This window comes from Zosterops lateralis, assembly GCF_965231275.1.
Source record: "Zosterops lateralis genome assembly, chromosome: 4".
Classification (NCBI taxonomy): Eukaryota; Metazoa; Chordata; class Aves; order Passeriformes; family Zosteropidae; genus Zosterops; species Zosterops lateralis.
This window is the reverse complement of record NC_139765.1, coordinates 54,395,460-54,413,522: the sequence shown is the minus strand read 5'-3', so window position 1 is coordinate 54,413,522 and position 18,063 is coordinate 54,395,460. Positions and strand designations below refer to the sequence as shown.

At 39.7% G+C, this 18,063-nt stretch overlaps 1 protein-coding gene across 3 annotated transcripts in view; it reads left to right on the top strand.

The window, feature by feature from the left end:
* The window catches only part of TRABD (TraB domain containing), a 33,301-nt gene that overhangs the window by 4,410 nt on the left and 10,828 nt on the right, over window positions 1-18,063 (top strand). For 2 of the 3 annotated variants that reach the window (XM_083860059.1, XM_083860060.1), the window contains exons 2-5: window positions 7,118-7,180; window positions 9,327-9,405; window positions 12,039-12,205; window positions 13,062-13,202. In XM_083860059.1, the coding sequence (XP_083716185.1) occupies window positions 7,157-7,180; window positions 9,327-9,405; window positions 12,039-12,205; window positions 13,062-13,202 (411 nt within the window). In that variant the 5' untranslated portion in view covers window positions 7,118-7,156. Of the gene's footprint in view, window positions 1-7,117; window positions 7,181-9,326; window positions 9,406-10,368; window positions 11,903-12,038; window positions 12,206-13,061; window positions 13,203-18,063 lie in introns of those variants that run through there. The other variant, XM_083860061.1, reaches the window with a different exon arrangement.

The following is an 18,063-nucleotide window of genomic DNA, read 5'->3' as shown; positions in this document are numbered from 1 at the left end:
ACCTCATTGGTGCTCAGAGGGTAAAAATATGCATTTTGAAATTTGTGAACTTCTGAGTCATGAGAAACCAGAGCCGTGCTCTACAACCATCTGTGATTACAGAGCCAGTTGCTCAGTTGAGTTTCAAAGGCGTGGGTTTGTGTCAAAGAGATAACATACAATATGTGGAGTAGGTCACCTTGGTGATAATTTTGAAATACATTCCAATATCTGAATTTGTGGCTGTTACATTAATTGGCAGACAGGTTTCAGCTGATGCATCCTTCTGAGTATGAGCATGCTATCAACAGAGTAGACACCATTTGGAGCTGATGATTGTTTGTAAACATTTGTAAGATTTCTGTGCATAAGTATGAAAAAAGCCTCATCAACCTTAAATACTCTGTTGCAGAGTATGGTGCTGAGACTTAAATGGGTATCTGTTATTTTGGGTTTCCTTTCTCAGTAGGTTAAATGCTAAGCATAGAAAGTGCTTTATTAGATAGGTCAGATGGTGAGTAAAGTGCAACAGTTTGTCAGTGGGAGAAAAGTTGCATCTGTATCTTCTGAAGTACTGATGTGCCTCTTCTGTTTACTTAAAATCAGTGATCCTGGTAAAGGGTAGCAGCATTCAAATGAGATGTGCTTATGCAGGACATAATATGAGTGTAAAGAGTACAGGCTATACCAGCTAAATCAAATATCCATTGCTAGTGAAACTGCACGTTTAGACAATGAAGGGAACACAGCATACCTAGTGCACATAGATACAGGTAAGTTTTTATTGCTGTATCTCATGCCAAGCTGATGGAAGCTGTGTTCTGGCCAGGGATAATGGTGTTGGAGGGCTCGCACATGATTCTGTTTGTGACATAGTCTTTTGTGTGTGCCTGTGGCTTACGTCCAGTTCAAGTCAGTTTTGGCTCAGTTGTAGCATGACATGTGTGAGGTGTGCTATATTCTCACTGGAGGGCTCCCACTTTATTATTCAACAGCTTGGTCTCAAATTCAGTCCTTAGCCTATCTCTTGGCTTTCCCACAGCAACTTTAGAGGAACAAGGATGGGTGGTGGTGCCTCGTTACTAGGGGGAAGTGCTGTGAGCTGTGTGGGGATCCTCGAAGGATCAATGATTAAAAGCAAAGGAAAATTCAGATTGCAAAATTGAAATGCTTTGGAAGTTCCATGAGGCTTCTAACTACTTGTTTAGCTACTAGAGGTCAGATTTGTAGATGTATTTAAGCATTCATGTACCTCAGTTACTTATTTGTAAAACAGGGATGTACATACGATCCTATCTCAGAGGCTACAGGATTAACACTTTGAGTACCATGAGATGTGGGTACCTTCTGCAATGTTAGTGAATATTGTAGCTATCAAAAGCACTAATAGATACATTTAGATTTGTTTGTTGAGGAGATCAAACACAGAAATTTTTGCCTGTTCCTTTCAATAAAAGGTCGAACAAGCTGTAGTTTGGTGACTGCTTTCCTAGTTTCTTTACTACCTATTCTGATGTGTGTGGAGCACATAGAAAATACAGAGCAATTATAGGACTACAGACAGCTTTTATTTCCCTCTTGCACTGTCAACATGTTGAGGAAACAAAGTGCTGCTTCTGAATTTCTGTATAGCTCAGAAGGAGGAAAACATCCAATAAAAATCTTGTTAAAAAGTAGCTGACTATGGTTTTTTATAGAAGCATGAGAAGTTTTTTGAGAGCTTTTTTATTGATTCAGTTGAATCACTGTCTGAAGGAAGCAAATTTAGACAAGACAGTAAAGGAACAAGTTTAGCCCTACTGTAGGAGGATACTGTAATGAATTATCTGTGTGGTGTTTGAATTTTCTCACTGAAATTAAACAGGAAAGGGCCTTTTGTTCTTTAACTTGCCTTGCTAGAAGCCCTGATTTGTGAGTGCATGTGCCTCTTGTGTTCTCGAGACTGCAAGCTAAGAGAGTTTCAGATGCCTAAATATGAAGGTAGAACCGAAACACTTTGGTTGACTGAGGCTATCAAGTATGAAAAATGAGTTCATGAGAAGATTTCGTGCAAAGAAGTGCTGCTGAAGGTGGTTTATATTAGGGGAACTGGAGGGCTGATGGGAAGTAGCATGGCAAGGAGTTCTTTCTACCTCTGCTTTGCCAGTCTCTGTGCAGGGTAGGCATTGCTGGAAGATGTTGAACTTTTCTGTGTGTCCTTTCCTGGACTTGCTTTGCAAGAAAGAGAATAACGCCTGTGTGCATGGGAAAAATAGAGACCCTCTTTGGCAATACTTTTCTCAGTAGCCATGGCTGTCCTGTGTGTGCTGTAGGAACAAGAAGACCTTGAGAGGAAATAGGTGCCTATCAATAGAGATAAGCAATGGCTAAATTCTAGGTTTGCAGTTTATTTGATGGTCTCAGAAATTCCTGTTTGGTTGCCTAGGTATCTTAAGACTTGGCAAAAGGGCTTAATTTTTTTGCACATGTGTATATAAACAACAATTTTTAATGGCCCAGTGAATGGCAGGCCTCCTTGGACTAACAAAGATGCAATAAGCACAAGAATTCCACTTGTCTGGAAAAAAAGTGTTTGAGGTAAAGATTCAATCATCGAGGAGTTCTTTCAAGAAAATTTCAGAGGCAAAGCCTCATCTTGCTGGGTTATAAGAAGCAAGATCAGACCCCTCTTTGTTTCTTCTAGCTCGAGGAATCTATTTGGTAGTACTCAAAGCAGGAAAATGAATCCCTGATTAAGACAGTCTCCTGGCAGATAAGAGAACAGAAATACTTCCTAATCTCTGATCTTTATGAGTGCCTAAAAGCTGCATCTCCCAGTGCATCTGAAAGAAGTACACTGTTGTGTCTGAGTTTTCAGTGATATATCTCACAAGGGGCTCCTACAGGCCTTTGAAGTTGCTGGAGGAGGGGAATTTGATTGGTTTCACATGTTCATGCCAAATCTCATGGTAAGTAGAATTTGAGGTTATGAGATACTGCAGTATACATATTATGGAACACTATAAATAATTGTCTAAACAGTTTTTTTTGCCTGTGGCTTTTCAACTTGGGATTGAATTTCCTTCTGTCCCCTGGCAAGTTCTGTTGAACACCTCCTTTTCACATGCACTTCCTCTAATCGTCAGTGATCTTTTTCTCCTGGAGGAGCAGTGCTGTGTGTTGCACCTCTAAATGGCTGTGAGACTCTTCCTTGCTTGCCAAAATTATTTAAAATTCACCTATGAGTGAACAAGCACAGACAAATAAGATGCCTTGTTACCTTGTGTCATTTCTTTAGGAAGGTAAACTTTGGGGGGAAAAAAGAAAAAGCCCAAAACACAGGTTGGAAAATTAAACTCCAAGAAATTTGGAAATGCAGGGATGTAAATTGTTTAGATGGTTGCCAGAATTTTATCTGAATTGGCCCCTTTTCTTAGTATTGGACATGGTATAAGGAATTGCATACAGATTTGTGTGCTTCAGTTGGTTATCTGTGTAACAGCAAGGTACATTCAGTCTTCTCTCAGAGGTTTCAAATTATATTTCAGATATCATGGCACACACATACCTTCTGTGAAAACACAGATGTACAAGGATAGTGTCTTTTATGTGGATGAGCTAGGTCAGCCTGGGGTTCAAAGTATTTGACAAATTCGTAAAATATACGGACTTTTGCCAGTGGTGCTGAGGAGGATGCTGCTAGCTGAGTACCCAGCTTTGTCTGTACTCTACTGAGTCTAGAAACAGGTCTTCTGCATGGAAAATTTCACCTCCAGTGTAACTTGAGCAGATCTTAGCACCTGAAAACAAGAGCATAGAATTCCTGGGTTGGAAGGGATCTTCAAGATCATCTAGTTCCAACCTTCCTGAAGTTGACAGAAACACTTGTCACTGTACCAGGTTGCTCCGAGTTCCATTGACACTGGCCTTGAACTCTCTCAGGGACAGGGCATCCACAGCCTCTTTGGGCAATCTGTTCCAGGGCCTTACCACCCTCACAGTAAAAGAATTTTTTCTTGTTATCTAATCTGAATCTACTCTCTTTCCATTTGAAGCCATTCCCCCTTGTTGTGTTACTACAGCTCTTGTAAAATGTCCCTTTCCATGGTTTTCGTAGGCTCCCTTCAGGTACTGGAAAGCTGGTCATCCTTAAAAGCCTTAAAAAAGGCTTTTAGGTCATCCTAAAAGCCTTAAAAGCCTGAGTTGTCTCAGCCTTTCCTTGCAGGAGAGGTGCTCTAGCCATCTAACCATCTTGGTGGCCTCCTCTGGACTCAGTCCAACAGGTTGGTGTCCTTCCTGTGCTGGGGATCCCAGAGCTGGATGCAGCACTGCAGGTGGGGTGTCACCAGAGCAGAGGGACAGAATCACTTCCCTTGCCCTGCTGGTCACGCTGCTTTTGGTGCAGCAGCCCAGGACACAGTTGGGTTTCTGTGCTGCAAGTGCTCGTTGCCAGGTCGTGTCTGGCCTCTCATCCCCAGCACCCTCAAGTTCTCAGTGGGGCTGTTCTCAGTCCCTTCATCCCCCAGCCTGTGTTGATAATGGGGAGTTGCCCCGACCCAGGTTCTTGCACTTATTAAACCTCATGAGATTCCCACAGGCCCACTTGTCCTAGAAGAAGACAGTAGCAGACTTGCCTGTCATTGTGTCTGCCCATTCTCTCATCTGGCCGTGGAGCTGGAAACAAACATCTTGTTTTTTCCAAAGGTATAGGTCAGTTAAAAACCGATGCTAGTTAGCATGAGTAAACTTGAAAGAAGATCTCTCCCACCCCCACCAGTACCAGACATATAATTTAGTTAGTAGTGAGAATGGGATGAGGTTTTCTAAAATGTCACTTGGTGGGGAAAAAATACCATGTAGTGCTTCTGTATACGAGTCTATTCTTTAAACAAAACTTGCAATTCATTATTTTGAAGAGCACTCTGTAGATAAGAGTGTATTTTCAAATGCCAACTGGCCTTAACCAAGCTTAGAACTTTAGGTTGTATTTAGGGCCAGCTGATTTACTGCCAGAAAAACACTGTGGTATTTTGCACACAAACCAATTGAGAACTGAGCCCAGAGCTGAGCATCAGAGTATTGGTACACTCTGAGTGATGCTGTAGCTGAACAAGTATTTTCTCAGAGGGCAACTAGTTTCAGCATCTCTGCTTCATGCTGTTCCTCAAGTTTTGAGTCTGCAGTTTTTCCTGCAGCTGTTTGATCATCTGAACTAAAAATGCCTTGGTAGAGTGGGGAGGGGGAAATGGTTTTTTTAAACTGAGCCTGCTTTCCAGTATGGTTTACTGTCTAAGTCAACAGGGAGTTAAACCAGTCTATCAGAGACAGGACAGGATAAAAAGAGGCGCTGAATTTACTTAAGCCCACAAAACTGACAGACTGTCTGGAGCGAGGAGTCCGTGGGCTGGCGTGTCTCAAGGCAGGGGTTTCCTTCTGCTGTGCTGCTTTAGATCTATCTGCACCATTCATAAATTGTGGAAATACTGCAGCAGAAGAGCAGTTCAGCTTCACCTGCCATTTCAGCTTACTCTGACATCCAGGTTTCCTTGACTTGACTCCTTGAAAGGTGGGAAGGTCCTGGTTTTAAAATTATATTGGGCCTTATAGCAAAACCACTGGAGTGCTTATTTTGCCTGTGCAGACTTCTTGTGTGGTTTTGAATAGCTTGTTTTCATGAACCTCTCGGACTGTGTGGAGTGTGTAATTTTTTGTTTTAATGAGGTGTTTGCCTCATAGCTCAGGAGCTGTGTCTCTAGCTGTTGCCTGCTCAAGCTGTGGGGGGCTCTGTTGGGTTTCATGGAAATTTTGTTCCAGACACCATGCAGAAGTCAGGATCTTGGCCACTCTGCTTTTTTCTTGCCCAGCCTGTAGCTGTGATCTCTGGTTTGCTGGCTGACCATGAGCTGTGGACAGTGAGAAGGCACAAATTTCTGAAATCCCTCTGGTGCAGGGAGGGAGATGTGCCAGTGGACAGAATTACATTCACTTGCTTCACACTGCCCAGGCAAATGCTCTTTTAAAAAAACTTATTTTAAGCAAAGCTAGAAAGCAGAATGGCTTTCTAGAATGTGGAGTGCTAATCCAGCTGCAGGAGACGGTTGTGTTTGGAGAAGGGAGGGGCTTGCTACCAAATTTGTGTGCTGAAGTATGTTGTCACCCAGATGCCAGCCAGCTTTTCTCCAGCCTCACCTGACCACAGGGCAAGGAGCCAAACTTGTCTGTCCACTCCTCAGAGTGGGACTGCAAATGTGTTTTATGACTAAGTTGTTCAAGATTGGTCTCTTTATTTAATAAAATAAAACAATGTTCACATGCACTATGAAACAGCTCAAATGGAGGTAGCCCAAAATTCTGTAGTAAAGAAGCAGCACTTTGAGTGCTTCAATATTACTGGGATGGCAGTGAGAATAAGCAGAATGAGCACTAGTCATACATTCAGTGTCTTGTGTGATTGCCTCACAGTACCACTCAAGTCCAATCACAGCGCTCTGCCAGCTTCAGGGAGAACTTTGGACTTTCAAGATTCCTTCGTCCCTATTGTTAAATAAAACGTGGAAACCATTCACTAAAGGTTTGAAAAGCTAGTCTCATGGTTTGTCACACAGATACTGGCTGACTGATCTTCTAAACCTGGCATATTTATAAATGTGTGTGGTCACATGATGCAGATACAACAGCATGTATGACTAGAGTTGAATATTAAGATTGTGACTGCTCCCCTATTCTGTGACTTCTCCCCTATTCTCCCCTATTAAGTTCTAGAAATATAGATAAAAATATAGATAGATAAATACAAAATATAGATAAAATCTGTCTAAAAACTGTCTTGATGTAGTTCATATGGACAAGACAGAACAATTGATTAAGCTGAGCAAGATTTTTGCTGTTGCAAAATCTGTGCTTTGGCTTTAGAGCCTCCTCATGAACGATGCTGGAACAGACTAGTTTTACCTACTGCTGGGGGAGTTGCTCTTGGTTTGTTGTGGTTCTTTTAGTGGCAGTAGAGTTGAAAGGGAACATCTGTTTGCTGCTTTCATTACTTCAACCTTTGTTAGAGACTGTAGAGACACTTTTTTTTCCCCCTGACAGTTCTTGAGCAAATATTGTGGATTATGCCACTAATTTTTAATTCTCTCCCATTTCTTTTTACTTCTTGCAGTTCTTGTGTGGTTGGTGAAAATAAGCCTACGCTGCAGGAATGCAAGAGGAGCAACAGCCTGAGGTAGGGCTTGGAGATGAAGTTTGAAGATGTCTCAGTACAATTGCAGGGAAGGTCAAGACTGAATCAGCCGGGTTCTACGACTCATTCTTGGGCCAGTTCTGCAAAGTCTTAAGACTGAAAATTCCAGTGTGAGACCCCTTTTAAAACGAGGGTGGAGAGCTGAGTGCTATTTCTCTTGATACATTTAGGTTCTTTTCAGGTTCTCTTTCCCTCCAGCTGCAAAAGCTAAAATGGGTCTTTTTTTATTATTCTTCTTGCAAGTGAGGAGTTGCATAAAATAGCCTAACTATGAGATTAAACCTTTAAGAGGAAAAAGGTTTTATGAGTAAATTACAGAAATTGATTGTATAGAAATAATCTCATTGTACATGGCTGAAGTTCCTAGCCAAATTAAACTGAGATGCTTTTTCTTTCCTTGCTGTTCATTTTCTTCTCCTTTCATATCCATGTATCTCAAAACCTTTTTCTAGTATAATGGGTGAAGCTCAGGAACTTTTTATCCTATGAAGTGTAAGAATGTCGGTTCTTTTGTCCCGTTAATGAAAAAAAAGAACAACAGATTACTAATGTGGTGGCTTAGTGTTGTGCTCATTGCAGTGTTGTGATGTTGTGATGACAAAGCCAGCGTAAGTGACAGGATTAATTCCATATGTTACAGATGGATAATTTTTTCCAAAATATTGTTGCGACTAGACTTAACGTATGCAAGCAGTAGAGTCAAGCCATATGTTGTGATCAAAAGCTGAGCTGGTGTTAAATTAGATTTGTGAATGTAATTGCAGTTTGCAGTTGTCAATGAACAGACTTTTGGTTTGTAGTGGAAGGATGATGTGTTGCTGTGGGTATTTTAAACTTTGCACTGTAAAGCTGTTATACTTTTTGAGTTTACTCCATGAGATGTATCATAAATTTTTCCTTGCCTTCAGTGGGGCCACGGTAAGATACTCGGGATTTATTTTCTCAAAATTCCTGCTAGGCATAATGGAATGCAAGAAGAAAATAATAACTTTTGTAGAAAGCTCTTAACAATTGGATGTGCTTTGTACAGACTTGCTTTAAACCTTACCAGGTTAAGTACAAAGTAAATAAACCAGTCATTTTAGCTAAAAAGCTGACATCCATCAGGAGAGGTTGGCTGCCTGCTTGCTGACTCATTAATATTGTCTTTGCTTTGGAAAGTACTTAAATGGTGATGGGTTCTCATCCCATCTCTAACTTTTTGACTTAATATTGTTCGGAAATTGCAAAATCTTCCAGTGATCATCCTGATTAAACTTTGAATTAAGGTAGTTGCCTAAAGGTAGTTTATAATATAGTTTTCCCTTATTCCTGAGTCTTTTCTGCACTAACTCTGCCTCTCTGGCTTGAATGACATTAGCTGAATGACTGGAATTGATTGAATTCTAGGCACAGGTTTTAAAACTTGGCAATTAATTAAAAATAAGAAAGAGTTTTGTTAGCCAAAGACCTGTATCATATACTTCTAGGGATAATATCTAAGAGTCAGTCTTCTGGAATTTTTTCAAGTGCCTTCTGTCCCTTTAGAGAGCAAAACTCTGCAGATGCCTTTTAGTTTTTTTTTTTACTTTGGTTGCTAATATGTATAAAGTCATCATGTGCATGAATTTTCTAAGATTTGATGTGCATATTGTGTAATTGCCCTATTCCAACAAATACTTGGCCTGACTCTTCTAGAATGGACATGTTTAGTCTTTTGAGTACTGATTAACTTTGTCAGACTCCTGACAGACTAATGCTGACTGGTAGTTGAGTCAAATGGTATAAAATAATCAGTGCACATTTTAGTTTTCAACATAGAAAGTGTTGTTGTAGTGTTAGAGATAAATTTGTTCATTTTATCTGGAATCACATTAATTTTAAAACTCCATGTCAGGTACAAATATTATAGGCATGTACAAAAATAGGCATGTAGTAATTAGTTTTTATTTATGTTCTTTATCATACTCAGGCAGCTAGGAAAAAAGAATAGTAAAACCACAGATGTTTTTGAACTGTGACACTGCTTAAACTATTTACTTGCTTGAATATTATTGGTAGGATCAAACTGAGTAAACTTACAAAGGGAAAGATGTATTAAAACATTTCATTATAATTCCCAGCCTCCTTTTGAATTTGTTTCATACAGGCTGCTGCAGATCCAATGTCGTCCTCTGATGCACCGGAAGATGGCCCTAAGGAATCGTCAAGTGTATCGCAGAATATCTGTATGTTTCTGGTTTGACTGGGGAGGGTGTATCGTACCAGAAGGGTATTAAACTAAATATATGTCCTTGCCTTTTCCTTACCTAAAAAGGACAGGGCTGTTAGCAAAAAAGGGAGATGCTAATGAAGGCATAGCTGACTTAATCTGTTCTTGATTCGTTTCAAGGCCCAGTTGTGTAGATCAAATTTAGAAAAAGCAATGATGTATCCATAGTCAGTTTGCTGATCCCATACTTTCAAAAGTAAATATTTTTAGATTGAATAGATACACTCAGCTATTGTTTTAAGCTCAGTTATTGCTTTCCAAGCCAGTGATGCATAAGTATGTGTATGTTTTGACAGTCTGGCATCTAGTGATATGATGGTCAGTTGTCCCAAGTGGAATGCTTTGCCCTTGCTAGCGTGATAATGCTTTGGCAAGCCTGCAGGATGTGGCAATAGAAGTATTCCAGCCAAAATTGTCCTGTGAAGCCCAGGAAGAATATATTTTTTCTTACCTGTTATTGGTAAGATCAGATAATGACAGTCATTTCTTTCTCAAGAGGAAAAAACAAAGGCTTCTTAGGATTTGCCTTATGCCTATATATTGATATTAATGTATACAGTGCTCATTTATAACCATAGGAGCACTTAGATTGTGCTTTCTGGCAAATAATAGGCTCTGAACCACCTTAGGGCAAATTAGTGTGTAACAGTAACACTGCTGAATATTTCCTAGGGATCTCAACTTTCATGGGAGCAAACAGAGCTGTGACTAAAGCTATGGAAGGTGTATGCAGGCCTAAAGAAGCAGATTAATTTTTTATGTTGCTTTTCTCTCCAGATATAGAAGTTGGTTCAATAAAAACCATAGCTGCTCCTGAGAATGTTTTCCTTAATTGTGTCCTTAAATTATAACATCTGGTATTGTACCATTATCACATTTTTTTCTTCACATGAAACATTATTCAGTCCAGTACTGAGTATATGTGTGAGGTAAAGGCTTGAAAAATAAATAGAAATTACAAACTTTAAGGGTTGCCAAGTATGTAGAAACCACTTTCAACTGGGGGAATCTGAACCGTCAGTGGCTTTAGGCTAGGAAAGTATTTGGGACAGGTATCACACACACTTCCCCATGTACTGTATTCTCCCTTAGGCATCCACTTTTGACCATAGTAGGAGGTGGGATATTTGCTTAGGTGGGTTTTTGTTGATTTGCTATGGCTGCTTTTATAATTGTGTGACTGTGGGTGCTACAAATGCAACAGCCTTACTTCTGCTTCCTTTTTCAGTCATGCTTTTCTTACCTCCTCCTTAGCATCACCATTTGTTTTGGCAGCAACATTGTCATAGATCAGACAGTACTGATTGCAGCACACCATGTTCGTAGGTTGCTGAAGGGTTGCTTCTGTTTTTTTTTGGTTTGGGTTTTCTCTTTTGTTTGGTTGATTTTCTTTTAATTTGGTGGGGTTTATGTTTGGTTGGTTTTAGGGGTTTTTTTTGGTTTTTTTTTTTTTTTTTTTTTTTAACACAAAATTTTACACGATTAGTATTTGTGGGACAGAACTGGGGCCAGAGCCACACAGTTAAACCAGATTTGTAAAATGAATGTGTGGTAGGAGGCTGTAATTTATCTGCATCTTTGACGTCCTGCCTACAAACTGTTCACTAATCTTTTTTTTTTTTTTTTTCCCCTGGGCTTATGATCCTATTCCAGGCTTCTGGAGACCACTTGAGACCTCTGCTAACTTGTGCAGCAGCTTGCCAGAGAAAGAGAGTTGGTTGGAAACAAAACTCTGCTTTCCTGCTCAATACTATTTTTTCCTAAGATACATTACAGCTTAAAGATGACTCATTCAAAGTGACTTTAATTTCCCATTGCAGTAGAGTTAAAGCTTCTCTGTCTCAGTCAATGAGGCTATCTGGTGTTTAATAAGGAACTGTGGTGGAGCTCATAGATACTCCTGTTTTCCATACAACAAGCTTGACACAGAGGAGCTAAACTCACATTGTACCATTTTGATCTGAAATAGTTGTTGAATCTAGGGAAGAATTATTGGATTCCTGACCTAAATACCTCTCAAGGTTTAATTTTCCTCTGTGTACTGATCCCTGGTGTGTTAATCACAGGAGAGGCTAAGGCTGGTACTGTAGGTATCCTGTATGTGCCAACACATGCAGGTGACTTTGCCATCATATTCACACCAGTGTCCATGTGTTGCTATCGTTTATATAGATAAGAATCCCCAAAATGAAACACTTTGGGTTTAGAATTTTAAAAATGCTCTTTTTTTTTTTCTTTTTTTTTTTTTTTCTCTAATTTAGTGTATACCTTTTCTAAGTATTCTTTGCTTCTCTGTCCACCTCACCTGCCACACAGCTTCTCTCTTTCCCTTACTGAACTGCGTGGACAACCTGTCCCAGTGTCCACAGGGTAGGAAACCTGGACTGAGACCCATGCTTGGAGGCAGCCTCTCCAGTGATGGCACTCTCAATGATGTAGCTTCAGAATTGAATGTAAGATTACAGTGGTAAATCAATGGCCTTTTAGCTCTGCTCTGCTGTTTAGTGGCGACATTTTTATTTTCTGCCTTATTTACCTGCACTTTATATCATGTATGCTTTTCTTCTCTATTTTTCTTTACATTTATAGCTGATGCAGATGCATTTAAAATTCTCCTGGAGATGAAGTTGAAGAAGAGGCAGAAAAAGCCTTCTTTACCAAATACTGTGACTGAGCTTGATGCTGAGGATGGTTCTAAAGTATATGTAGTTGGAACAGCCCACTTCAGTGACAGCAGCAAAAAGGATGTGGTAAAGGTAAATACTCAGTGTGAGCCCTTGAGCAGGATCTTTATAATATTTCAACTGAGCACTAAGTAGAACGAAGTCCAGCTCTCTGACTTCTTTCTGTGCTGTAACCTTCAGGCTCTGTTTTTTCTAGTTGGCTGTTGGAGGGCTAACAGCACTATGGGATGAGAGGCAGACATGTTATAGTAATAATATTTGGTGCAATACATTGCTCTCCCAGCTCAGTATTTTTATTTGCCCTTTAATAAAAAAGGCAGATATAGTGCCAGTGTTGAAAGTAGAAATCTCACTAGTGAAGCTTACATTGCCTAGATAGTATTTGGCTGTAAAACCATGGTGCACAAAACTTGAATTCCATTCTCAAGCGGCAAATAGGTCTGAAGCCCTAGTGCAAGTCAGGACTATTTCATATTGTATCTCCTGCAAACTCTGCAGTTAAGAGTGGCTTTATTCAGGAGCTAGAGAGGGAGGAATCTTGTAAGAACTGGGGTTGACAATTCTGGCACAAAGTGTATTCTAACTCAGATTGCAAAATACCACAGAGTACAGTCAAGTTAATTTTGTGAATGTGAAAAGTTTAACATGAAGTGTTTCTTCCCTGCTCCCCTCCCCAGCCCAATATGTTCACCATTATCCGGGCCCAAAGCATCCAGTAAAAAGATATTTTGCTATTGCCTTCCTTAGTATTTTTGTCAATGCATAAGTTATTTGGAGAACTCATATTTAGTCTTCTACTGGTTTTTTTAATTTGAAAATTATTATTGGAATGTGCTTTGAAGGTCCCTTTCCTGTTTTAGGTGTTGATATTGTCTGCATTTCCATTTATTTCTTTCTAAAGCAATATAAATAAATTCATCTTTTTCAGACAATACAAGAAGTGCAGCCTGATGTAGTTGTGGTGGAACTGTGCCAGTACAGAGTTTCTATGTTAAAGATGGATGAAAAGACATTACTAAAAGAAGCCAAAGAAATAAATCTGGAAAAACTTCAACAAGCTATAAAGCAGGTATGATTCCTACAGGGAGAATTAAAGGTTTATGTTAAGAACAATTTGTCAAATTGCAATCAGAACCAGTGTTCTCACCCGCTAGGAGCCTAATACTGTTGATGTAGGTGAGAATACTATTACAGTGGCAAAGCTAGATTTGGGTGGTTTTTCTGTTTTCAGATGGAGCATTGAGGACTTTCTTTTCACAATGGGGTTGGTTAGGCAAATTGTTGACCTTGACTGGAATCCTCCTGCATTTAACAGCTGCTCCATTTGCAGGACACAAGTCTAACTTTGTAATTGTAATGCTCTGCTAATATATTTAAATGTGGTTATTATTCCTGCAATCTGCATCTGTATCACAACTATTTAAATAGCACTTAATTTTGGTACCTTCTGTTTAGCTGCATTCCTTCATCATCCTAGTGTGTTGCTCTTTAGTTCCTGCTCTTTTATTCCTATCCATCCACTTGTCTTTTGAGTAGTTTCTAATTGACAATAGGCCCTGAAGGGGGATTCTGAAAAATTTGGGCTAAAATTTGGGCTAAATTTGATCCTATTCAAATTATGACTAGTCTGGCAGTTCGATGTGGACCTGTTAGGATGTGTGTGCAAAAAAAAGTCCTGTATTTTTTTTGGTTCCACTTAGCTAGCTTGCATTTGAGTAATTTTAAGCTAGGCACAGTGAAAACACAAAGTTGACTTAAAATGACAGGGCACTTGATTAGAATGGCAGTGCATGGTCAATAGTAAAAAGAGTTTGTGTCCAGTTGGATGAAGAAATTCATAGATTGTTATTTAGATTGTGTAGTAACTGTATATTGGAATTTCTTTATTGATGTAAGTGGGGAATTTCCAGGACAGCACCCCCAGGGGAATATAATCTGCATGCATGCAGAAGCACTTGCAGTGGCTCAGGGCTGTGCAGTGTGTGTGCTCACACAAAGGGTCTCAGAGCAGGCTTTCTGACTTGCAGAGTTTAGGTAATAATTTGTCTTTCCTGTTTTCTTTATTCATGCTCTATCAAAGGAAACTATACTGCAAAACACTTGCATTTTGCATGAATTGCTGCATCTATCTGTATATCTTAGGTGGATTATTCTGATGCATACAGCCAAAATGCATGTTCACAACAACTGGAACAGCATAGCTAGGGGCTTCTGACCTTGTGAATAGGCACAGAAACTTTTTTCCTTTATATCAAAGCTAAATGCAACAGTTTTTGTTGTGTTAAGAGGAAAAGGACAATGCAAACAAAATAGCAGACTTTTTTTTCTCTGTGATGTAAATTCACGTTGGCAGCTTTGCAGTTACCACTTCCTACCAGGGCTTGAAGCAATTTTGTGTGCAGACTGTTGGCTCCAAAGCCAGAGAATACTGCAAGAATAGAATACTTACAGCTCATTATTACTCTCCTTTACTTTATTTGCAGGAATAATGCAAATAATAAAATTCGAACATAGGGCCTTTTAAAGAACGTATTTCTATATATCTATGGTTTCAAGCAAAAAATCCTCCAACCTTTCCCCTTCAAATCACTAAGAGCATGGATTATATAGGAAAAATCAGGAAGAACAGTCCAGCTGTCTGATGCCAAATTATAGTGTCTTCATTCTTCTCTGATAAAAATCAGACTAGTTGATAAGTTGCTCAAGTTATGCCTTAGTTGCCTCCTCTCATTGAAATGAGATGGGTCCAAAAGCTACACTAAAAGTCAAAGCTGCTTTCAACTGTCATCCTTGTGTTCAGTAATGAGGAAAAAAAGCCTAAATGGTGTCTTTTTATAATCACTTAGATCAATATTGAGCACTGAAGTTGGATTTCATTGCTCTTAATTGAAGCTGGAAACTGAGCAGAATGTTAACATAAAACATTACATATTTGCAATGGGTCACTGGCATTCACAGCTTATCAAGTAATTGCTGGAGGTTAAAACCAGACTTCCTTTAGTTCCTCCTTGAATTTCAAAACCCTTACAGTTGTTTGCAGAGACGTACCTGTTTGCTTTCCGTTAAGCAAAGCAACATGGTGTAGACTGATATCTGGCTCAACCTGGAGATGTGCAGTAACAGTTGGCTTAAACCAAACTGGTAAGACAGGTTTTCTCTTATCTTCTCCCTGGTTCTGCTGTCCCTTCTGTGTCCATGCCATGACCTTGTGATAGTTTGAGTAGGGCTTGGTTTTTTGCTATATTGCTCTCAGTGGCTGCAAGATTGCTGCTCTTAGCACAGAGGGGCAGTTGAGAAACCTTGCTCTGGGGACAGAAGAGAAAGTGAGCTAGTAAATCATAGCTTAACCTCTTTTTATCTGAAGTTACCTGTGGAGGAATATATTGTAATGTTGGTTCTGGCTAGTGAAAACGGCTCACCTTTTGTACTGCATAATACAGCCTTCCATGTTTAGGTAAACCACAGGGGTAGTCCTCTTAAATAAAATGGATATAACATGACTTGGTAGATGATAGGTACATCCATATGGACAGGAGCAGGTTGCTGTTCACTTGCTACCTTCACTTATGTTTTAAAGTCTAACCTTTGGTGGGGTCTTGCAGCAGTAGGAAAGCCAGTTTGAGGCTCCAGGTGTCAAGGCTGTGCTGCCTTAATGGGAATTAGGGTTTTTAAAAGAATTGCGAATGAAAGTACACATGGCTTGTTTCTGCACTTGGTGCTGGATCAGTGACTTGTTCTGCAGTCACAGAGTAGCTCTAAGGCCCTCCTGCATAGGCTATGTTCCCATACATAGTATAAACTTTCTTTGCATGGGTATTGTTCTCTCTTCCTGCCCTTTTCACTGTCTCTATGCAGTTGTGCGTCCGATAGTGCATCTTCCCTCAGTCATCCTTTCCCAAACTTCACCAGTATTTAGTATGTTTAATATCTTCTCATATGTTTGGTATTTCTTTGGACATTTTCTAGTAGAAGGATCTTGTTTTCAAGGCAGGAGTCTGCTAAAGATTGTAAAGCAATGCTTTCATGTTTCAGTATTGTTCCTTTCCCAGTAATCTCTCTTATTCTTCTTGCTTTCTGACTTCTATTGAACACTGAACTGGTAAAATTGGTGGTTTGCTTTCTTTCCTGTGTGCTAATAGCTTTGCATCCCTCTGCCTGTGCAGTTAAATGTCTTTATACTTGCGCATTGCTATGTTTATTTATGGCTGTTCCACCATCTAACCTACAAAATTATTGCTGTCCACTCAGGATTTAATGTTCTTTTTGTGGTCAACTTTCCTTTATACAACACTGAATAATGTAGTATAGATAATGACCTCCTTTACTGTTTTCTTCTCATAATTTTTTCTACATTTTTCTCTTCATTCCCTAACAGTATCTGGCTGGCCAGTTGTTGCTGGTTGCTGCTACATACAGCTGCTTGTCACCCTTTATGTCCTTCCTGCTAAACAAATATGACAGACACAAAGTTTCATGCAGGTTAAGACTACAGACAACTTCGAAACACTTCAAAGATGCATTCTTCTGTTAGCCAACAGGATGTCTTCCTGTCACAGTGTAAAAATGTAAAAAACAACTTCAGGTGCATCAATCCTGAAGGAGAGATCAGCCGGCAAATAACCTCAGGCTGCATTATCCTAGGAGTTCTTTTTCTGGGGGGGCTGGTCGTTTTGTGAGTATCTTTTCTGAACTTCTGGAAACCTTTGTTGCCCAGGCACTTTAACTGGATCTCAGGGATGCTGTGCAAACACTTTTTCTCCTGTTTCTTCCTGGCTCACCCCAGAAGCCCAGCACTTGACTTTCTTCCATGCTTGCTAGTTTGTAGTGTGATAAAGCAGGTAGTCAATTGGCTTTGAAAATAACTCCTCTCTTTTGCCAGTTCTGGTCCTCAGTGACTCTTGAGTTCATTTTATGGCACAAGCCCACCCAGAGCCTTTGGAGAGATCACACAAGCATTGGGTTTGGCACAGGGTAGGTCATTTGAGCAAGGAATGGAGACCAGGACCTTCCTCTGGTAACTTCCAGCAGTTAATATTAAGTCAGGCTATCCTATGTAGCCTCATCTTCAGTTGCATGAAGCTGATGATACAGCAGGAAATTAGCCTTTGTTGAGGGAAAGGGCAGTGTTTTGCCAGAATTATGGACTGATGCCACTTTGGAGGAAATGTGTAACTAAGGTGCAGGTTACGCTTTGATTCATTGAGTCCTAATCACAAAAGTAACTTGTTGAGGACAGCCAGAGCTGCTCAGAAGGGATGGATTTGAGATGTTCTTTTCAATCTTTTTGTAAAAGGTCAGGAAAGGAAAATTTTGCATAAGTATACATAGGAGAATTATTTTCTTTTTCAAGAGAAGAGCTTTGATTTTAAGTCTAGTTCAAGAAAGCAATAGAGAGCCTTCAATATTCTTGTGGGACTGACTCATACTCAGGACTGTGAGGTCTCTTTTAAGATCTTGTGTGCTAAAATCATACACTACAATTTCTTGTACAATGTTAGATTCTCTGTGTTTCTGCATTTAACCAGTCTTCAGCCTAGTGTTTTTCACGATTTTAGACATGTCTGAGATTAGACCACTGGCTATTCACTTCAGTATTTCTAGGACATGGCATTCACTATACATTTAATGAAATATGCTCTTGTGGTCCCTTTATTTTTTTGTATCCAGATAGATCAAGAAAAACTAAATGCACAGTATGAACTGTTTAACCTTTAAGTTATTCAGACACTTTCTTCAAGCAGACAGTAAATACAGACTGATATAAGTCTGGCTATCCTTCTTTATTTTCTTAACCTGCTGTACATTTTTGTTGAAAGGCAGAATATTTTGGCTGCACAGTGAGGTGGACTGATAAAAACTGAAATATGGGCTATATTGATCAGTGAATTGGCTCTAAAATATAGCTTCAGTGCTGTTTCTTCATTAAAATA